At 47.4% G+C, this 23,476-nt stretch overlaps 1 protein-coding gene across 10 annotated transcripts in view; it reads right to left on the bottom strand.

Annotated features, from left to right (window-relative positions):
* APBA2 (amyloid beta precursor protein binding family A member 2) overlaps nt 1–23,476 on the bottom strand; it is a 222,511-nt gene that overhangs the window by 33,072 nt on the left and 165,963 nt on the right. For 7 of the 10 annotated variants that reach the window (XM_063698431.1, XM_063698432.1, XM_063698433.1 and 4 more), the window contains 3 exons: nt 10,208–10,288; nt 9,115–9,151; nt 526–579 (listed from right to left, as the gene is read on the bottom strand). In XM_063698431.1, the coding sequence (XP_063554501.1) occupies nt 526–579; nt 9,115–9,151; nt 10,208–10,288 (172 nt within the window). The remainder of the gene's footprint in view (nt 1–525; nt 580–9,114; nt 9,152–10,207; nt 10,289–23,476) is intronic. The other 3 variants (XM_063698435.1, XM_063698436.1, XM_063698437.1) reach the window with 1 other exon arrangement.

The raw sequence follows: 23,476 nt of genomic DNA, 5'->3' as shown, positions 1-23,476 counted from the left end.
TTTTAAATTTTTCAATAAAGAGAAGAAATCAAGCATTTAATCTGCTTTTCTTATATAAACCATATTCAGGGTAACCAAATACTTGAGGGAAAGTTTCTCTATGTAGAAGAATTCCAGCTAACTAATGATGAAGAAATGAAGTTGCCATTTGGCAACTTCTAATCAATTACTAGATCTAGACAATAATCATTAATGGTTGCTAATATCACCAAAAAAGAGATGACCAGATATTATGTGCCTCAATAGAACAACACAACATTATGTATGAAAGTTTTTGCCCAATCAAACTGAATCTGATCAAGCCTCTATGTCTAAAAACAACCACTATTTTACAGGACACAGAGAATAGAGGAACACATTAAACAACACCATGAAGATGCAATCAGCAAAATCCACACTGCAGGAAAATCTACAGGATAAATGACAGATTCTTCCACAATAACACCAACAAAAATTTGTAAGACAGAAAAAAGAGATGGATGGACAACCTAAAAGAGACATAAAAGAATTATGAAATGCACTGACCAATCTCAATAGACGCGTTTTGTTTGGATCCCCATTCAAACAGCACCCTGTAAACTGGGAAAATGCAAACAAAAACAAATATTTAATGGCGTAAACAAATATTAACTTTAGTTGTGATAACAGCATTGAAATTATTTTTAAAAACAGAACTCCTATATTTTAGAGATACAATATGAAATATTTAAAGAGGCTATGAGGTAAGATCTGAGATTTGCTTTAGAATAATCTGGGAAAGGGTCAGGGTGTAGATTAAATACCACTAGCCATGAATGGGTAAATACTGAAGCTATTTTTTCATATGCTTGAAGTTTTTATGATAAAATTAAAAGCATAGATCTTTCAAAAAGGTGTTATTTTTAGGAAGCCATATTCTACTATTATGTAAAATTGTTCCTTCTGTTCTACCCAATCTGATTAAGCAAGAAGAAGTAATAGAAAACAAGAAAGGAAGCAGCAAAAATCATTCTTGTTTGCAGATGGTATGATCGTATGCCAGGAAAAACTCAAGAAAACAACTAAAAATCTATTTTTAAAAAATAAGAGAATTCACTAAGGCAATGGTTTCAAATTTAATATATAAAAATCGATAGCTTTCTTTGTACCTACAAACAGCAACACGTTGAAAAATAATGAAAGTCAGCATTTACAAAAACAATAAAAGGGATAAAACAACAAGAAACAGACAAACAAGATATGTGTTGAATTTTTATGAAAAAACTTTACCGATGAAGATAAATGAGCTTGAACAAATGGAAAGATAAATCCTTTGTTGGCTAGAAAGACTATGTTGTAAAGCTGACATTTTTTCCCCTAAATGGACAGACTTTAAGCATGCCTAATAAAAATACCAGTATGAGTTTGTAGTGGGCCGGGCGCGGTGGCTCATGCCTGTAATCCCAGCAATTTGGGAGGCTGAGGTGGATCACCTGAGGTCAGGAGTTCAAGACCAGCTTGACCAACATGGCAAAACCCCATCTCTACTAAAAATACAAAAATTAGCCGGCCGTGGTGGTGCACCCGTGTAATCCCAGCTACTCGGGAGGGTGTGACAGGAGAATCGCATGAACCCAGAAGGCGAAGGTTGCAGTGAGCCAAGATTGCACCATTGCACTCCAGCCTGGGCAACAGAGTGAGACTCTGTCTCAAAACAAAACAAAACAAACAAAAGAGTTTGCAGTGAATAACCAGACAAGCTAGTTTTAAAGTTACTGTGGAAAAATAAAAGTGCAAAAATACCCAGGAAAAAAATCTGAAATGGAATGATGGTGGCAAGGTCTGAAAGTAGCCCTACCAGGTAATAAAATGCACCATAAATCCCCAGTAAATAAAGCAGCCTGGATCTGGAACCTGAATGGACCATCCCTGTAACAGATCCAGAAACAGGCCGAGACCCACATGACGATTTGGGTACGGTAAAGGCAGCATTTCAAACTTGCAAGGGAAAGATTCCTTGGATAGCTCTGGCATAACTGGCTAGCTATTGGGACAAAATGCCTAAAATGTAACTTTTCCTGTATAAATACACCAAGATAAATTCCAGATAAATCAATTATTTAAATAATTTAAAATAATACCAAAGTCCTGAAAGATAGCTTTTTATTTAACTAATTAATTAATTAATTTTTTTTTGAGATGGTGTCTCACTCTGTTGCCCAGGCTGGAGCACTGTGGCACGATCTCGGCTCACTGCAACCTCTAACTCCCAGATTCAAGCAATTCTCCTGCCCCAGCCTCTCTAGTAGCTGGGATTACAGGCACGTGCTGCTGCGCTCAGTTTATTTTTTGTACTGTTAGTAGAGACAGAGTTTCGCCATGTTGCCCAACCTGGTCTTGAACTCCTGACCTCAGGTGACCTGCCCACCTTGGCCTCCCAAAGTGCTGGGGTTACAGGCATGAGCCACTGTGCCTGGCCAACAACTTTATTTTCAAAAATAATCTTAGGAGTGTGATGGTCACACTAACCTCAAAAACTCAGTAAGCTCAAAGTAAAAAGACTGATATATTTGACTAAATGACATGTTTAGCAAAGTAAAAAGCATACCAAAAAAAGAAGAAGAAGAAAAGAATGGTAAGCTGGGTAAACTTTTACAGTACAAACCAAAGGGTTCATTTCCTTTATATGTAAAGAATAATACAAATCAATAAGAAACACCCAAATTCCCAGTTGCCAGGGGCTGAGGGGTGGGGGAAATGGGGAGATATTGGTCAAATGGTACAAACCTTTAGTTATGAGATGAGTAAATGTCTGTAGTTAATAATCCTGTATTGTATGCTAGTAATCTGCTAAGACAATCGATCTGAAGTGTTCTCACCACACACAAAAACGGTACCTATGTGAAGTGATGGCTATGTTAATGCGCTTGGCTGTGGTAGTCATTTCACCATGTAAACTTATATCAATACATTACATTGTATGACTTAATATACAAAACTTTTATTTGTCAGTTATACGCCAATAAAGCTGGGGGTGAAAATCTAACAGAGGAATGAGCACAGGAAACAAATTGGCAATGCACTGAAAAGAAAAACCACTTATGAACATACGAAATAGTGTTTGGCTTCACTTATTATGAAAGACACATGAAATCAACAAGACACCTCTTTGCACCCATCGGCCTGGAGCTTATATCAAACAGCTGGTCATGCAGCGTTGGTAACAGTGCGGGAACCTCATACGTAACCAACTCTCATACATGACCAACAGCAGCGTACGCTGCCCCCCTTGGGAAGGCATTCTGCCCGTGTCTATCAGAGATGCTGTGCTCCTGGCCTGTACCCCTGCCATAGCCAGGAACCGCCTCCATAAAAGAACCCACACCCAAACACAAAGGCATAGCCACAAGGCTGTTCACTGCTGCACTGACTGGAAATGTCCTAATAATCAGTCCAAGGGGGCTGGTTAATACCCCATCCCACATCCACTCAGCCGATCCCGTGCTGCCGCTTAAAGAATCAGGTGGACCTATTGCTGTTTCCAAGATCTAGCAAGAAAGGAAAAAGCTAAGTACAGAGCCATGTGGCCAGTGCAATGTCTATTTAAGGAAAAGGGCCTATGGATGAGCTGATATAGGTCTAAGAAATTCCTGGAGAAATTCACAAGAAATGTAAGTGGCTTCCACTATCCAGAGGGACTAGGGATCTGGGATGTATAGGCAGAACAAGAGGTACTGTGGGGATTTCTCATTTTTAACTCTTGCAGCTCTTGGTCTGATACAAGCACTATTCTGAGAAATCTTTAACAACTTCTACTTAGTGAATAAAAGTTCAGATTTTAAAACGACAAATCCCTATTCCTGCTGACTGCATGTAGTACAGGAGAAACATGATCTTGTTTGTAGAAAAAGGAAAGTCATCTGGGTTTTCATAACCCCTCTTTGGAATGCGCCACATCCCCTCTGGTCCCACAGGGTGACCTTCCTCCCATCCATCCCCCACCCAAATACACCAAAGAGGAGGAGGTGGGAGACGTCTTCACTTTAAGAGTCTTATCTGAACAGGTTCACCCCAACTGCCTATTTTAAGAGCAAACTAAGTCTCAGATCCCATGTGCCCACTGTATGAAACCAACAAAGCAGCTTTACCACTGTGAGGACCCCTGAGAGAAGGAAAGGGTGATAGGTGAGCTCAGCTCCAGGTCTGGGGCATGTAATCTCCATGCCTTACACATGATCCACACGGAGCTGGGCAAGTTGATGAGCTATAGACAGGCTGTAAAGGACCCCAGGACCCTAAGGCCTGGCAGCATTTTGGCATAAGCCTCAAGCTGCTGGTGGGGTGGTGGGTTTCAAAACATCCTGTATGAGCTTTGGATGAGGAGAACAAAGTACAAAAAGCAGAGTAAGATTTACAAGTCTTTGTTATTTTGTACTGAAGCCACCACGTTAGGCCCCATTGCTTGGGACTAGCATCAGCCTTTTGGTTTTAATGAGCACGTGTTTACCTTTATAGAAAAGCTGGTCATTCACATATACTCATCCAGAGGCAGTGACCCTCTAAGCAGCTTGGGCTCAAGCTGCTGCCAGTCACTACATCCTGTAGGAGGGGACATCTTCAGGGTGGCTGCTTTCGGATTCCTCCCCACAGGAGAGGCAGTGCATCCTCTGTGCAATCCGCACTTTCACAAGGAGGTTTTCTCTGCAGTGTTAACCTTCCCAGTCTGAGAGGGTCGCTAGACCCCAAGAGCTTTCCACAGACAGTGATTGTGGCAGGCCCTTCCTCACAATGCCTCTGCTGAGAGAAGGCTGTGATCCTGAGCCTGACGAGGCCAGGAGCTCTGGCATCTGGAACGCTCCCCTCCACTGAACTCTCTGGCATCTGCATGGTAGGTCTTCTCTAAGTGAAGGTTCTTCCTCACCCACTGCGTGAGGGTCGCCAGGCAGTGCAGTGTGGTGATGAGCTCAGATTCCAGACTGGTTCGAATCCTAACTCTGCCACTTGCTACCTGGTGACCTTTGGCCCAGGATTCACTCTCCCTGAGCTGTGGATATAGTGATTGTTAAGTTGATATACTTAAAACACTTAGATCTGGGCCTGGCTCAAAGAAAGCACCTGACAGGTCTTACCTATTCCTGGTAATATGAAGGCATGGCGGGTAGGGAGGAATTACCTCGGCTAAGAGTTTATGTGTCAAGCACCAAGACATGGGTCCAAGTCCAGGCTCTGTCCCCCACACAGCCATGGGACTGCACACAAGTGACTTTAGCCTCACTGTGCATCAGTTTTCTAACCTATCAGACGGGGGAAAGTACTTACTCCTCACATGGTGGTTGACCAGGTGACATGAAATAGAGAGATGCTGCATGGCACAGGGAGTGGACACCAGGCCCCAATGAGGGTTCAGACGGTATCATTTGCATTGCTACTATTATTTTATTTTTCATTATTATCAACAATTATCTGATATGAAATAAGGCATAAGCTGAGACCAAATACTCATGAATACTCCAGGAACATTTCCCTTCAGGGCAACTTCTCAGACACAAATGGGGTGGAGGAGCTGCTCCTCCCTTACACAGGGGCTTCCCAGGAACTCACATACTCAGCCTCAGCACTGGACATGCCAGGAGGCTGGAAGGGCCCGCAGCGGGATGGGAAGTGGCGGCAGGCATCCAGGGCTGATTCCAGACCTGCCCTGCCTTCATAAAAAGCCCAGGGTTTGATTGTCTGGCCAACACTAACATCTGAGAGGCTGGTCATGTGACACAGCTCTGGCCACAAAGAAATAAGCAGTGTGTTGAAGAGGCTTCTTGAATCTTTTAAGTAAGGTTCAACTAGATATTCAGAAGCATGCAGTGTCCTAAGGCTCAGCTAGACATGGGGCCGTCTACTCCAAGGGAACAAGACAGACGCCAGTTTGCCTCCTGGACTCTCTGATGGGAGTCCGCACTGCACCCACACAGCTAGTCTCATGCGCCCCTGGATGGGTCAGCTGCAATGGTACAGAACTCCCTGGATGGGTCAGCTGCAAGGGTACAAAACTCCCACCAAGAAGGGCATGTGGAACCCATCTGGTCTAAGAGCCTCATGCTCCCAGCAGCCAGTATCTCTCACAATCACCCCATGGGTGGGGCATAGCTTCCAGGGTCACCTTCAAGAGACATGCCAGTCATGAAAGTCACCACTGTGAGAAGCTCAAAGCCCTGGATGCCCTGCCCCGCGAGCATTAGAATTTTCCCATCTAGATACAGTTTATCAAAAAGAGCATCTCACCATAAGCAATGTTGCCTGGAGACACAGCTGACACGCTGCCTTTCAGGTTACCCAGGGAGCACACTATGAAAGGTAACAGAGGGTCCGATTCTCATGCAGAGAAGTCATCACCTCTTAATTCACAGAAAACCTTTGCTTTCCTAATGTCAAGGGGAGGACGTCCAGCTGGTGTGGACTTCAGCCCTTCACCTTTTTTCTTCCTGCCTAGAACGAGAAGCAACGGCTGGGACTGCCCACACACTGTGTGACGATGAGGTGACAAGCCTGAAGAGGAGGCCAAGAGACACAACAGCGCCAATCCTGACATCACAGAGCCATCGAACCTGCGGCCTCTTGCCTCTGGACTTTTTTTTTTTTTTTTTTTTTTTTTTTTTGAGATGGAGTCTTGCTCTACCACCCAGGCTGGAGTGCAGTGGCATGATCTTGACTCACTGCAAGCTCCGCCTCCCGGGTTCAAGTGATTCTCCTGCCTCAGCCTCCCAAGTAGCTGGGACTACAGGCACACGCCACCATGCCTGGCTAATTTTTGTATTTTTAGTAGAGACAGGGTTTCACCATATTGGTCAAGCTGGTCTTGAACTCCTGACCTTGTGAGCCACCCACCTTGGCCTCCCAAAGTGCTGGGATTACAGGCATGAGCCACTGTGCCTGGCCACCTCTAGACTTTTTTTTTTTTTGATACGGAGTTTCGCTCTGTTGCCAGGCTGGAGTATACTGGTGTGATCTTGGCTCATTGCAATCTCCGCCTCCTGGGTTCAAGCAATTCCCCTGCCTCAGCCTCCCAAATAGCATGACTATAGGTGCTCAGCATCACGCCTGGCTAATTTTTTGTATTTTAGTACAGACGGGGTTTCACCATGTTGGCCAGGATGGTCTTGATCTGCTGACCTCATGATCCACCCACCTCGGCCTCCCAAAGTGCTGGGATTACAGGCGTGAGCCACCACGTCCAGCCCTGGACTTCTTTATGTAAGACACACACCTCCTATTTGTGTAATGTTAGGTGGGGATTTTGATACTTGTACCCAAATGCATTCAAACTGATAACGGTGTTTAATTTGGAGAAACTTTTCCCATATCCATTATATTCTAGGGTTTGGCATCACCATTATGATGATCTCTTCCTGTTGCTGAGTAAGATTTTGGTCCATGAAGGCCTCGCTGCATGTAAATGCTGTAATAGTAAAGGATGTTGTTTTGCTTCAGTTTTCTATGTTTTCATAACAATCAAAGGGCTTCTCTCCTACAGAAGAAACTATAAATTCAGGTTTTCCACATTGGTTCTACCTGGTCACAGCAGTTTTAGCCTGTCTGAATTGTTTTAAGCCACCGGCCTTGTTTGGATTTGCTTTGGAACAGTCTGAGTGGTGCAGGGAACCAAGTCTTCTGGGATGCCAGGAGCTAGAGTCCCAGGTACCACAGGCACTGACACTGCTTCCTGATCCCTCACGATCCCACTCCCTGCAGATATGAGATTGGTTCAAGGGTTGGGGAATTTAATGTCTAAATCACCTCCTAGTGTGAGTGTTCTGTCCAGATGACACTATGATACACTGATAAGTGAGCTTCTTGGATCCAGGAGACCCTGCCTCACTGGAGCAGTGTGACTGGCAACCCCACCCTGGCTTCTGCCTGCCAAGGAAAATGGCACAGTGATGTACTGCATTCGCCCTGTTCACGAGGTGCCAGCTCCTATAAACCAGGAACCCAATCAAACACTACGAGCGGGAATGTGGGGAGTGTGGTCTCTTCCAGGAATCATCATAACCTGCTGTGGCCTGAAGAAAACCAGTTTGAACCAGATAAAATGTACCTAAAACCACATGTAAACTGCTGGGCAAAACCCATTTTAGCCTATTTGAATTGGTCAAAATGGAACCAAGTCTATCTCAATTGCATGATATTAATTCTGATGGTTTAAAACAGATTTTCACCCAATCTGAGCAGCATTAAGCCAGTTATAACAGTCAAAATTGATTTGAGCCAGTTAATCCAGTTTCAACCAATTGGAACTGGGTTAGCCTGGTTCAAACTAGTCCTCTAAAGGCGAATTTGGGGGCTTCAGTTCCCCAGGCTTTAGTTGTTTGCTAAAAAAAGAAAAGCAGCATGGGAAGGACTGAAAGTCATTTATTTCTGAAGATGAATTTACCTTGCTCCCATAAATATTTATAAGAATTAATTACCAGCTTATTGAAAGAATTAATGAAATTCACATTGTTTATTATAACACATTAGCAGGGGCAGGAAACATCCTCCTGGCAAAGACAGAAATCCTGCTGAACAAGCTCTTTACTCTGAGGTTGGAGCACTAGAAGCAAACCCAGTGGATCTCCTACAGGGGCCCTGCAAGGTCTCCAGATGCTCAGCTCCGTCAAAGCCAGGCAGGTGTGCTCCCCATCCCCAAGAGTGACACAGAACATATCGACCAGTTTCATTCTTTATTGAATGTTGAAATGCACTATTAACCTCCTCAAAAAGGGTGGAACGGTAAAGAAAAACAAAGGATCTAAAAAAAAAAAAAAGCCTGAATTTGAATGCATTATATCCACCCTGATCAGAAGTGTTAGCTATAACCAGCTGCTTATAAAGACACATCTCAATCTATTCAGTCATCAGTGTTGTCTGTGATGCAATTAGCGAGGGTATAATTAAAGGAGACGGTCTACTGTTCCTTGCATCAAAGCGGGCAGATCAGCTGGACCTCCTCTCCCCACTAAGCGGGCCTACACAGTGTTCAAACAGACAATGGCCAAGCACCTTGCTGGTAGGTAGGCACGCTTTGTAAACAAGCTTTGCAGGTGAACGCCCAAACTAAAAGCACCATTTATTTTGATGTAAAATGCAACTGCCCCTTGAGAGATAAAATTCAAAGTCACTTACCAGCCACAAAACTTGGAAATGATGCCACCTTCTTTGTCTGTTAGGAAATATGGAAAAATAAAACACATACCAATTGTAAGTAGGTAGCCCACAAGGTGAAGGCTAAGCAGGGCTGTGATATGAGCCATAATGAGAAAAGCAAACCCCCCATGAGTGATGGTGCTCTGAAGATGTCAGCTCCATACAGGAAACCAGTCTGCTGCAGGCAACATGATGTTGGGGAGTGGCCCAAAAGCCCATCATCTAAAACTTAGGGGCCCTCAGACTAGCATATCTTGACTAGAAGGGAGCCTAGGGACCATCCAACACAATGACACTCCAACCGGGGGGCATGAGAGCCATCCAGGCCCATCTTTAAAAGCAAGATAAAGGAGACTGGATACCACTCCATCGGTGGCCATCGTTATTTCATCAAAGTTAACTAATCTCATCTAAACTATGTTAACCAGAAAGGGGAAATAACTTCCATCATAGCACTGTTAGCTTATAGGAAATTGTTTGTTAAAACCTGTTGTTGATTTAGAACAGTGGTTCTCAACTGGGATGATTTTTGTTCCCAAAGGGACATCATTAGGCAATGTCTGGAGACATTTTTGGTTACCACAAATCAGGGGTGGGGATGGGGTAGGTACAAGGATCTAGTGGGTTGAGGCCACGGATGCTGCTCAACTCCTACAATACACAGGACAGTCCCCAAAACAAAGTATTACCTAGGCCTCAATGTTAATGGTGTCATTGTTGAGAAACCCTAGTTTAGAACATGGTTATCAGACAATGAACAGAATGGCTTTTTATAAAATTAAGTAGTACCAATGGTCCCCCACCCCCACACACACACCATCTGCAACACATGAGCACTCTATGGCATGGTCCTAACATCAGGGAGGCCCTCTCCTCCCTCCTCCCAGGCCAGCGTGCCCTCACCTCCTCACCATATGGTGACACCAACTTGGCCTGACCTGGACTCCCTCTCCCCCAGGCACCGGGTGGGACGAGAACATCATGGACAAAGTGAGCAGACCACAACTCAGTGGGCCACTCCACCATTAGATGAGTGTTCCGGCCCAGAACTCTCATCCTTGAAAAAAATTACCTCTGGAATGTTGTTATTGTCAACAGGTCCATTGAGATCAGAGCGCTGCTGCTTCCTTGGCTGCTCCAGACCATTGCAAACCTGGAAACGGGGAAGTTAAAGATCGTGATTTTATATGTTAGAGAAATGCAAGATGCAAAACCTGGATATGCAATGTGATACAATTTTGTAAAATGCATGTGTATGTCCGTATGTGTATAGGTGTGTGTGCAGATATCTATTTAATTATACTTAAACTGCTATGCACTTAATATTCTATTTTCACACTTCTAAAAAAGTTATTTTAAATCATTTTGAAATTTGTTATCTTTTGATTGCAGTAAAATGCACATAACATAAAGTTCACCATTTGACCATTTTTAAGTGTACAGTTCAGTGGCACTAAGTACATTCACGCTGTCGTACAACCATGGTCACCATCCACCTTCAGAACGTCTTCCTCTTCCCAAAACTAAAACTCTGTACCCATTAAACAAACTCCTCAATACCCCCAACCCCAACCCCAACCCTAGCCCCTGCCAACCACCATTCTACTTTCTGTTTCTGTGAATTGGGCAGCTCTACGCCCCTCATGTAAGTGGAGTGATTAAGCAGTCAGTCTGTGCCCTTTTGGAACTGGCTTATTGCACTCAGCAAAATGTCCTCAAGGGTCGTCCACATTGAAGCACATGGCAGAATTTCCTTCCTTTAAGGGCTGAATCACATTCTACTGTGTGTGCATGCCACCTCTTGTTTACCCAGTCATCTACTGATGGACACTTGGGTTGCTTCCAATTCTTAGCTATTGTGAATGGTGCTGCTATGAACGTGGGTGTGCAAATATCTCTTGAGTCTTCACTTCCACTTCCTTTACGTACATACCTGGAGGTGAAATCACTGGATCATAGGATAACTCTATTTTTCAGCTTTTAAGGACCTTGCATACTGTTTTCCACAGCAGCAGTACTATTTACGTTCCCACCAAGAGTGCCCAAAAAGTTAAAAGCCATATTTTTAAAAAACCTAAATTCTTGGATGAGAATAAATGCAAATTAGCCAATCTGTTACTACAACATAGAAAATGCCCCAAGTACATGTCATAAGTCTTCTCTTAAAGAAGACACCAAACTACAACTGCTTCTACTTCAATTAATAAAATTTAAGGTTAGGTATATTTTCTCTACTTAGTTCCTTATATCATCCAGAAGACAGAAGACAGATCCATAGCCCTTAAATCCCTGTCCACATCCCAAAGGAGGTTCCGGAGCCTGCATGGTAAGTCCAGTTCCAGAACTTTCTGGAAATAAATTATCGAGAAATAACAATATGATGATGGCAAGGAAGACACTGATGATAAAAGTTACATTTACCAGCTGGGCGCAGTGGCTCACGCCTGTAATCCCAGTACTTTGGGAGGTCAAGGCAGGCAGATCAGTTGAGGTCAGGAGTTTGAGACTAGCCTGGCCAACATGGTGAAACCCTGTCTCTACTGAAAATACAAAAATTAGCCGGGCATGGTGGTGGATGCCTGTAATCCCAGCTACACGGGAGGCTGAGGCAGGAGAATCACTTGAGCCTGAGAGGCGGAGGTTGCAGTGAGCTGAGATGGCGCCATTGCACTCCAGCCTGGGCAACACAGTGAGATTCAGTCTCAAAAAAAAAGTTACATTTACCTAATTTACCTAGCACCTTAGGGTTTACAAAAGCCTCTTGTGTACACAATGAATATTCTTCCCCCTGCTTGACAGGTGAGAAAACTGAGACCCCAAGTGTTGGGCTGGCTTCTCTCGGAGTCAGGTGATGCCACGAGGCATGGCTGCCAGCCCTATCCCCTGTCCTAGTCTATCAGTGTCTTGCTCTTTGATGGAACTTTGCCTCTCTGGGGTTTTGAGAAAAATTAGAGGATCTGGGCCCACCCTCCCAGCACTGATGGGGGCAGATATGCCATGCCCCAGGTAGTTGGAATGATTGCTGGCTAAGCCTCCCCTCCAGGATCACAGACACCACTGGATTTCAGAGGCAATGGGAGTGGGGGATGCAAGGGAGTGGGCACCGGGCTTTAAGGATGGCGAGGGAGAAGGGAGAGCACTGCTGCTACATCTCAAGAAAGCTACATGGGGCTGCCCTTCCTAGACCTGAGGTGGTGCAGGGGTGCAGCTGGGACCCAGCAGTTCTCAAGTCTGGTTGGTCCCTGCCTCCCCCAGTCTTGCTGCCCCTACCCCTGAGCCCCACAGGGGCTCACAGGCCTAGCCAGACCACACCCTGCTGTCCTGGCATGACCAAAGACCTGGCTCTGGTTTGTCTGGGACTGCTGGCACACTGCCCTGCTTTTCGAAGCCTAGCATCCCAGGAGCAAAACCCATCCTTCCCCCTACAAGAGGGCTGTGACCACCCGAGACTCTATTGCAGTAGACCCTGCACTGACCAAGCTGAGCAGACAGTGCCCCTTTCTGCAGGGCTGAGACTGGCCCAGGTACCACTCCTCCAAGGTTTCTTCCCCTCACCCATCCCTGGCACTGATCTTCCTGCTATGGCCAAGGAACACCAGGCAAAAGCTTCCAAAGGATGCAACAAGAGAATCTCGCCTCAGATGCCGCTCACATTCTCCTAAAGTAAACCTTATTTGGGACATCCCCCAGAGATCTCTGTTGAGGACACTTTGCTATTTCAAGGCGCACATAGCACACGTCGGTATTTTACCCACTTGTCTGAAAGTTCCCCAACACAGTGCCCTTCTGCATGGGCTTGGTTTCCTGGAGGCCTTCCCTGCCTTACTAGTTGCTGGACAGGTGCTGGTCATCTCCAAAAAAACCCCAAAGAAATCAACCAGCCCACCAGCAAATGAAATCAGGTTAACAACATCCCTCCTGCAAGCTGGGTGGGATTTAATTTGTCAGGCAGAGGGAGCGCCACAGATGCAGGGCGACAGACTCTCATCAGGCGGCCAGATAAGTCAGGGGTTGGGGGACACAACAGGGGCTGCATCCACCACGGGTTAGGGCTGGGCCAGCCACTGTACGTTCGTGCAACTTCAAGCTAGGGCTCAAGGCTTGGCTGGGGACACAGACTGATGGCCGCATCCCCGTGCCCTACCCATGGGACTCCCCAGTACGGGGGCCATAGTATGAGGTGTCCACGGGCAACACAAGGTTGTCTCTAGGGGTGACCTTTCCTCCACATCAGCGTTTCCTCTATCTCCCTCCCAAGCGGGTGTCCACTTGTCACCATGACAACCACATCTCACAATAAACAGCCAGGGTTACTTTCCAAAGAGGCAGGAGGGTGGGCTTGTGATGCTTCTCCTTGGGAGAGCCCATCTGGTGCTCTAATTTCCATCTCAGGGGTAGCGGGGTTGGGGGGCTGGCAGCATCTGAAATTCACACAGTGGGAGGCCCACATGGATTTGGGGCTCCAGGCATCCTAGATAAAGATGCTATTTAAATCCTGTTATGCCCTCCCAAAAGTACAGCAGCCAGCCACCCCTCAAAACAAGATGCCAGCCAGGGTCGCCTCAACTCCCTACAGCCAACAGAGGACACGGGGTCCCATCTGTCGCTGAGTAACTGTAGTGGGGCCTGAAACCCACATCAGCCATCACTCGGAGAAGGCGGCGGGCACAGCATGAGAATCAGCGTGTGTCCCCGGAGCTCTGAGGACAGAAAATTAATGTGTGGTGTGGCACAGACTCTTCACAGCACACGGGACTCAGGGGCAACTGTTCAGCACAGAGATAAATGCTTGTAATAAAAATACACTAATGCCAATAAATCTTTCTAATAAACACCTTGGCTCCAGTTGGTGAAACTAAAGCTTGGATTTTAAAAAGTGTCAATTCTCATTTTGCCTGCTTGATGAAACTGAAAATACAGCAATATAATCACATTGCTTTGGATGAAACAACACCAAACTAGTGCACACCCACTCCGCTCAGGCCATCGTCAACAAAGTCAGGATGCTTCCAAGCACTCTCTGGAATGACAGCCATGTCAGGAGCTGAGGTTAGGGATAGAGGGCATCAGCGGAAAGCCAGGCTAGCCACAGCCATCCCCAGTGGCCTGTGAAAATTCTCCCAAATGTGACCCTGTGACAGAGAAGTCCTGGGCGGACGAATGACTCCGTTAGATGACAATCTTCTCTGGGAATCACTTCACGGCTCCTGTTTTCAAAAGAGGTGATCATCCCTACTCATCTGATATTTCAACAGGGACTTCTTCCTCCACCCAGCTCAGAAGGGGCGGCCGAGACCCGCTACAGCACCAGAACTCCAAGCAGGAGCAGTGAGAGCATGACCCCCTCCCTGGTCAGATGGAAGGTCTCACTCAGCAGCACGGAGGAAGGTCTCACTCAGCAGCGTGGACGTCTTCTTTCAGACGCCCTTGGATCCGTCCCCTGACATCTGCGTGGCTCAGAAAACATTACGGTATTGTTCTTTTCCTTCCACTCCTCTTTACAATTCAGGTCACTCCTGTGATGTTTATCTTGAGGAGAATGGAAGCTTGGATAGAGTATTTGTTCTTATAATAGTTACTCCCCTGGGGGAGATCATATCTTTTCAAAGCGGATCTGTGGCTTAAAAGTATCACGACAAGACACATTGGGAAAAACAGCCAGTGAGTCTGTACTTACAAATCTCTAGGCAGGCCTGTGAATGGGAGGAGGAAGGGGAGTCCCTCCTGCATCCCAGTATCCAGACATCTCATGGAACATATTTATACTAAAAAATTATTCACTATCTACCTGAAATACAACTTATTTTTTCAATTGCGTATTATGGTAAAATACACATACAATAAAATATACTATCTTAACCATTTTTGAGTGTACAGCTCAGTGTTATTAAATTCATAATGTTGTACAACCCTCACCACTGTAAGTTTTTTCATCTTGAAAAACCAAAATCCTATACCCGTCTAAATTCAAATGTAACTGGGTACCCTATACTGTTATTTGCTGAGTCCATCAGCTCTAGGGGGCAGACAGGCTGATAGCACACTCTGGCCTGGCTTTATTCTCCATGCTTGGTCTGCTGAAATCTCTCCTCCATCACCGACCACTGGGGCCACCTGCACACGTCCTCCACTTCATCGTTCACTGTCTCTTCACAGAGCCCTGTAAAGGGCAGGCAGTGGATGGCTGTGTCCAGTGCAGCCTTTCAGAACAGAATCATATTTATCTAAACTTGTCACTGCATTTTGAGGCTTTGTCAAGTACCATCCAAAGGTGAGCCCACATGGCCAGGCCTGAACAGGTGCCTGTTGTATGTCCCATACGGCACAGGGTAGCTCTTGCTAAGGACAGGACGATGCATGCAACAAAGACCCTGACCTAGGACAGCTCACCTTCCAATGTGGAGACAGAACCCAGTGATCCTGCCAGCCTCAGACCCTCCACAGGATGAGCCAGGGTATAAACAGACACACACATGAACAAAAGCAGGCCCAGGGAGATCAGGCCAGAGGAGCTGAAGTGGTGAGGCCAGAGACCAAACCATCAAGGTGACAGGGCTGCTTAATTTTTTTCCTTTGAAAGTAATCAGAACCCTCATGCATTGCTGGTGAAAATGTAAAATGTTCTGTCACTGTGGAAAACATCTGCGTTTCCTAAAAACGGTAAACACTGAATAACCACATGACCCAGGAATTCCACTCCTAGTGATACACCCAAAAGAGCTGAAAGCAAGTGTCTACACAAAAGCTTGTACACATATGGTCACAGTGGCACTATTCACATTAATCATGCGGTAGAAACAACTCAAATGTCCATCAATGGATGAGTGGATTAATAAAATGTAAAATAGCCATTCAGTGGAATATCATTCAGCCACAAAAATGAACAAAGTACTGACACACGCTACAACAGGGATGAACCCTGAAAACATGATGATGAAATAAGCCAGACACTAAAGGGTACATATTGTCTGATCCCATCTTTATGGAATATCCGGAATAGACAAATCCAAAGTGAGAGAAAACAGATTTTTCACTGTGGGGGCTGGGGGCGGAGGGAAGAATGGGGAGTGACTGCTTAATAAGTACAGGGTCTCCTCTGGGGGCAGCGAAAATGTTCTGGAACTAAAGAGCAGAGGTGGTTGCACAACATTGTACTAAATGCCACTGAATTGTACACTTTAAAATGGTAAACTTTATGTTACATGTGTATTACTACAGTTTAAAAATAATAGGAGAAGCAAGAGTAAGGAGAGCCCTCTAAGGGTCTCAAACATACCGCCCTATGAGAGCCCCTTCACCTAAGCTCTACGGAGGTCATCCGCCAGCTTGTACTGAGCTAACCCTCCAGTGACTGACACCCAGGCAAAGTGGGAGATGGTCCAGGGGAGGGGGTGGGTCATCCAGGCAGCAGAGGCAGCTGTCCATCAACCACTGACAGCCCCTTCTCCTGGTCACCTGCCTCGCATACCAGGTGCCATTCTGTGTCCATTTGTGGGGAAGGTGGGAGCTCTGCCCATCCTTCCCCCGCAAGAGGGCTGTGATCCACCTGGCACTCCACTGCAGTAGACCTTGCGCTGACCAAGCTGAGCAGACAGTGCCCCTTTCTGCAGGGCTGAGACTGGCCCAGGGAGAGTCACCCACCAGTGCTGCGGAACTAGGGAGAATTCCATTTGGTTTTGTTCAATTCTCAAATGAGAAAATCTTCATCAACCCTTTCTAATACCATTGCTTAGGGTCCAGCATGGCTGCTTCTGCCACTGGTTCTACACATTTGCTGCAAACATCTGCAATTTTTCCATCGTGGTAACTTAAAAGCAAGAAGCCCTGTGTGCATAGTTTAACGACAGCAACCTACTGGGGCTAAAATTCAATCGCGTGACTTTATCAGAGGCTCAAGCCTGCAGTTCTCCCAGAAGGCTTGACCTGTGACCTCCCCTGTGGCCTCCACACTTGGCCTCGAGCCCTGCACACATTCTGAGAAAACTAGCTTGACATCTGAAAAATGAATGTAACAATGCTGCCCAAGCCAAAAGGAAATTGAATGACCAGTAGTAAGTCAATGTTAGACTTTGGTTTCCGGAGAGCATTTTCTACAGTATTTAACTTCCACTAATTTATGTAGGCCACATCTCTGTTCTCCTAATACGAGGAGTCTACAGTTCCAGTCAATAAGATTAGTCTTAATAAGAAAAAAACTTAGTCTCAATGGAACTGCCTAAGGCTACAGACATTAAAACAAAGCCCTACAACTCATAATTTGAAAAACAAGTTTCACCAGATGATCTATAAAGAAGGTACCAATGATCCAGTTAACTTCACTAAATCTACCTGTCTACTTTTAGGAATATACACAGTAGAATATCTGGGATATTTAAACTTGTGGAAAAGGCGAGAGGATAGCAGAAATCACTGTTATTTGATGGTGGATTTAACGATATCTGTTTATTTTAATGACACTCACAAGGCATGCCCACAGTCACTTTACTATAAGCCACAGCCTGTGGGATCTGTGTTCCTTCCACTCCTGCCAAGGTGGGATCATGACCCATACAAGACCTAGGAGAGAAGGGGAGGCTCCCCCACTCCCACTCAGGATGTGGTTGTATTATTTACTCATGGCTCATTTTGGTCTTGAATGTCCTCCTGAAACCTCCCAGGCATGTGCCCACCCACCGCCCCACGACCACACACGCCAGGTCCGCAGGTCCACAGGCCTGAATGGGTATAATCACAGTTCATCCCCACTGTGGCTACATCTAAATAGTTTTGATTTGGCCCAAAATGTTTTTGCTTCTTTGTGGGTGATATAGTTTGGATATTTGTCCCCGCCCAAATCTCATACTGAAATGCAATCCCCAATGCTGGAAGTGGGGCCTGGTAGGAGGTGTCTGGATCACGGGGTGAATCTTTCATGAATGATGTGGGCCATCCCCTTGGTAGTAAGTGAGGTTTTGCTTTGAGTGCACAAGAGACCTGGTTGTTTAAAAGTGTGTGGCACTTCCCCCTCCAACCCCCATTCTCTCTCTTGCTCCCATTCTCACCATGTGAAGTGCTGGCTCCCACTTTGCCTTCTGTCACGATTGAAAGCTTCCTGAGGCCTCCCCAGAAGCAGATGTTAGTATTATGCTTCCTCTACAGCCTGCAGAACTGTCAGCCAATTAAACCTCTTTTCTTATAAATTACCCAGCCCCAGGTATTTATTTAAAGCAGTGCAAGAATGGCCTAACATGGTGTGATAATGGCTACATGGGTTCAGACTGGCTCAACTTGGTTTTAGAGGATCCAAATTGGTTCAAACCAGTTATTCATTGAAAAACCTCTTCTTTTCTTTATTTATTTTATTGTGGTAAGTATACATAACATACAATTTACCATCTTAACCATTTTTAAGTGTACAATTCAGTGGCATTAAGTACATTCACACTGTTGAGCGACCATCACCACCGATGACCTCCAGAATGCTTCCATCTTCACAACTGAACCTCTGCACCCATTAAACACCAGCTCCCCACTCCCTGCTCTCTCCAGCCCCTGACCACCGCCACTCTACTTCCTGTTTCTATGACTCTGACTACTGTGGGTGCCTCAGAAGTAGAATCACGCAGTACTTGTCCTTTTGTGACTGGCTCATTGCACTTAGCAGGACGTCTTCAAGGTTTGTCCATATTGCAGCCTGTGTCACAATTTTCTTCCTTTTTCAGGGTGAATAACATTGAAATCCTTTTCTTTTGTACTTTCTCGCTATGCTTGTGGCTCAGAAGAGCAAATACAAGGCCGCAATGCAGCAAGAGGAGCCCTGACCCACCACTGCTTTGCCTGTGGAGTGGGTTTTGAGGACTGGGGAATGGCTGGATGACCTCCCTCTCTCGAAGATGAACACAAGTATATCTAAAAGTGGGGCCCAATGAATGAATAATGAACATGCTATCTTTCACATAACTGGGGCCGCAATGAATGAATCAGAGGGGGCAGACAGTCTCCAGAAGCAGAATCAGAGGCCACCTGCAAGCATATGGGCCGAAGGACAGGGGCTAATGAGAAAGAGGGTAAATGAGTGATGCCACCACACACAGCAACAGCCTCCACCCTGACGTCACACCCGAGCAGCTCTTGGGGAGCAGCATCTCCCTACCTGAAGTCCACCTCGGGCTCCCGAACCTGCACAGTCTGGCTGCACCCACAGCAGACCAGGCAGGCCACCCGTGGGACAGACCCAGAAGTGAGTCAGCACCCAGTGTCTCTTAAAAGGACCAGGACCAGATGGAGGCCTGGACCACGGGTAGCTGTTGACACCGGAGGAGGGGACAATAGCTTCTGTGAGCCTAGCCCAAATTTCCTTCAGCTGCAGCAGTTTGGGTCTTGGCTTGGTCTCAGCTGGAGAGAGACCAACTTCTCTTCTGTGAAGGTTGACTGGGGAATTGGGGGCAGACGTGGGTGTGGCAGGTCCTGGAGGCCTCTATCAGCCCAGAGGGCTCCATTCCATTCCACATCTCCTTTCTCCACATGTCTGAGTTGTGCGTAGTTTTCCTGAGCTGCCCATGGTATTATCTGACATAGGATTAGGAGTTATTCTAATAGGTCAGCCCCCTATTACCATAGTCACATGTCTTCATAGTAACTGACTGGCACTGGTTGTGATCTGAATGCTTTGGGGTAAAACTCCCATGTCTGCCATCACCACACTATCACATCTTGGGCAAGCACACCATGCGTGACATTATGCATCTCAGCGTGTTCAGCCATGCAATCTTTCTTCCTAAACAGATATTTCTATAACTTCTTGCACCGAGCCCTGCACTTCCTAGGGAATGTCACGGACTAACTGATTTTGCCAACTGGGTGTCTCTCAAGCCTCTGGTGCAAGAGAGGCATGATGCCAGGTGTCACGGAGGCCCAAGAATGGGAGGTACGGGGCCTCAAGAAGCAGACGCACGTGGACAGCCTGGGTCCCATACCCAATGCTCTCACTCCCCACAATCTGCCCTAGACACCCCACTGGCAGATGAGTACAATGCACGTCAATATCTCACATACGAGCGTGCGTGTGCGTGTGCGTGCACACACACACACACACACACACACACAATGAGCACCTCGGCTTGCCGGCACCTCCTTGGGCCCTCCGTGCAAGTCTCTATAGACACTGTCCATCTACCATTCCCATGCCTCTGCCTTCCCAATCCACCAGAGCTGCTCAGGCTCAGGGGACCCCGCCAACAGGTGGCCACCGCCAACGGGTGCTTTCTTCCCCAGCAAGATATCTCCTAACTGCCCTGCTACATCTGGCCTTCCTAATGTCCCTCCCCTCAGCTCCCCAGTTCTCTCCTGGCTCCCCTCCATGCCCCCAGTGGAACCCTCTGTCTCTCTCTCATCACCATCCCCCAACCCATGTCCTTCGCCTTCCCTTTGTCTTGTTTCAGGGCTCAAAGCCACATCACGATTCCAGCCCCTTCCATGCTGAGGACACCCACACACCTCTATGTTCATCCCCACCTTGTCGGCTGACTTCCCAAAGCCCCTCTCAAAGTCCCAGAGCCTCTCCGCCTGTCCCTAACTCTGGAGCCTGTCCTGGAAGCCTGCCTGGAACTCGTCTGGAGCCTGGCCACACCTGTATGGGAGCGGGGAGAGTCTCATGTATCCGTCTCCCTCTAGAATGAGTTTCAAATGCAGGATAATGCCACTTTCACCTTTGCAGTCCCAGTGCCAACCACGTGGCAGGTGCCAATTTGCAAGGGCCATGCGGGAGGGATGCAGGGAGGGCCAGCCCCCCACATCAGGAGTGGCCCAGCAGGAGGAGCTGGCTTTGAAGAGTGTGAATTCGGGGTGGAAACTGGAAAAAAGGTGCCCAAGGTTAAGAGAGGCTTGGCTATCATTTGGAGTCGGTGAGAGACAGGTGGTCCCAGGCCCAGCTTGCCTACCTGGAAGAAGTGGTGTGTGGGCTTCTCAGCTAACTTCCTATTAGATATTCGGTGTGAGAAAATCAGGGCAGCCCTTGCGGCTGTGCAGCTGTTGCCCCATCTCCCAAATCAGTGACTCTGGAGTAGAAAGACACATGTGAGAACTTCCCCAGCAGGGCACAAGCCACACTCAGGAGGGCCCTGCAGAGGGGACAGCGTGGGGGTACCTTGGGAGGCCCTTACCCGACCTCACCCCCAGCAGCTCCAGTGTGGCCCTGACCAGTCCTGGTCCTCCTCTCGTCCTGTCTCACAAGCAGGGCTCACCACCTCCTTTGTGTCACTCCCGAGGACAGGTCCACTAGTGTCCTCACCCCTGCCCAGCATGGCCTGTACCCAAACTGGGTGCAGGGACTTGCCCACCCACCTCCCCCAGACCCGATGAGCTTCCCATGGACTGAAAACTCATCAGCAGCAGCATCTGCACGAAAACTCCATGCCCCGCACCATCCATACAGACACTGACCAGATCAACTCCCCTCCCCACCCATACAGACACTGACCAGATCAACTCCCCGCACCACCCATACAGACACTGACCAGATCAACTCCCCGCACCACCCATACAGACACTGACCAGATCAACTCCCCGCACCACCCATACAGACACTGACCAGATCGACTCCCCTCCCCACCCATACAGACACTGACCCAGATCGACTCCCCTCCCCACCCATACAGACACTGACCCAGATCGACTCCCCTCCCGACCCATACAGACACTGACCCAGATCGACTCCCCTCCTCACCCATACAGACACTGACCCAGATCAACTCCCCTCCCCACAGCCCCACGAGATGGGGGGCTGCTGGCACAGGTGGCCCATCCGGAATGTTCCCGGGCCCCGAGCTGCTGCAGCCGGGTGGGATGCCGGCTTCCTGACTGTGGCTCCAGCATTCCTAACCACTGCACTCTGCTTTCTCCCCGAGGACTAGGGTGTGTTGAGGGGAGAGGTACTTTTTAGATCACTATTAGTGGGAGAGCTTTACATGCTCTGCCCCGACAATGTTTTAGAACAATGTTTTAGAAACTCCGGCTTTACCTAGATTTGAAAAGTACCCGAAGCAATCCCAGATCCTGATAGATAAACTGCTCCCTGATAATAACAGCCACCCATGGTGACATGTCATCAAAACATGTCATCAAAACATCAAAAGGCTTCATACAAATCAAAGAAGGCAGCTGTGCTGACTCAGCAAATGGGCCCTGAGCTTCTGAACACCAAGTTCAGAAGCTCATGCGGAGCCAGCCAGGGTTGAAACGTCAATGCACACCCGTAGGATTTTATTTTTCAAGGCAATCCTGGGAATCAGTAGCAGGAGGTGCGGTGTCCACCCTGTCACAGTGCTGGGAGCAGAGCTGCATGGGAAGGGGTTCAGTACAGACGACAGGGGACACAGGAGCACCCCCAAGAACCCTCTTGTGCAGCCTCCCTGTGTGCAGAGCAGGAGTGCTAGGCCTGATGCCATGGGTGGGCGGGGCAAGGGACTCTGTAGAATCTGGGGCATGGCTGCAGAAAGGAGGGAGCCGACTACTCCACTGAGGCTTGGGGGCTGGAGAGGACCTTCCCCTGCCCAGGCAGACCATGCCCCAATGCCCCCCATAAGCCCCTGCCCTCAGCACCACCTACAGGCTCTTTCCCAAGTTCCATCCTACTGTGGGCCAGGTTTAGACAAACCCCAGACAACTCCCTCCTGGGCGCAGTGCAAGCCCCAAAGCCCCTCTGTGCAGGACCACCCCATCTGCACACCTGCTGTCCCACCACACGCTGATGGAGGGGGGGCGCCTGGGTGCCAACAACCCCATGCCACTCTTGTCTCAGTCCTCTTCTGTAAAGCAGATACTGACACTCACTTCATATGCTGCCCAGCGGGGCATGTGTGTGAGGCCGTGGCTCAGAACACACACGGTGCCACTGCCTCCCACCTGGGGGACACACCCAGTTACCTGTGCTTTTAGCACCTTCTCTCCCTTGGCACCAGACTCCTATCACACTCTCAGAAGGCTCTTCAAAAAGCAAGCTTCTACTGAATGCCAAGTCACGACCAAAGCATCTCTATAATGAGCAACGATGCACAATTCTGCATTCGATGTGGCCTCGGGCCTCGGGGCCCTCGACCATGCTTCCCTTTAACTGTTGTATTAAGTTGGCTACGATGTATTGATTTTTCTTCTTTTTTCTATTGGCAGAAGGCTCTTTCTAGAAAGCACCAGCTGGGTCAGGGATAAACAGAAATCATGAAAACCCCAAATAATCAAAACGCGTATTTGGTTTGCCATTCCAAGGTGTGGAGCTATTCTACACTTGCTGAGTAAATCAAATACCTCAACTCGGTAGCCATGGAGGTCCTGGAAAAGGAATGCCTGCAGCTCCAGAAATCTCCAA

Source organism: Gorilla gorilla, chromosome 16 (genome assembly GCF_029281585.2).
Source record: "Gorilla gorilla gorilla isolate KB3781 chromosome 16, NHGRI_mGorGor1-v2.1_pri, whole genome shotgun sequence".
Classification (NCBI taxonomy): Eukaryota; Metazoa; Chordata; class Mammalia; order Primates; family Hominidae; genus Gorilla; species Gorilla gorilla.
Note: the sequence above shows the minus strand (reverse complement) of the source record. Positions and strands in the feature narration are given on the sequence as shown.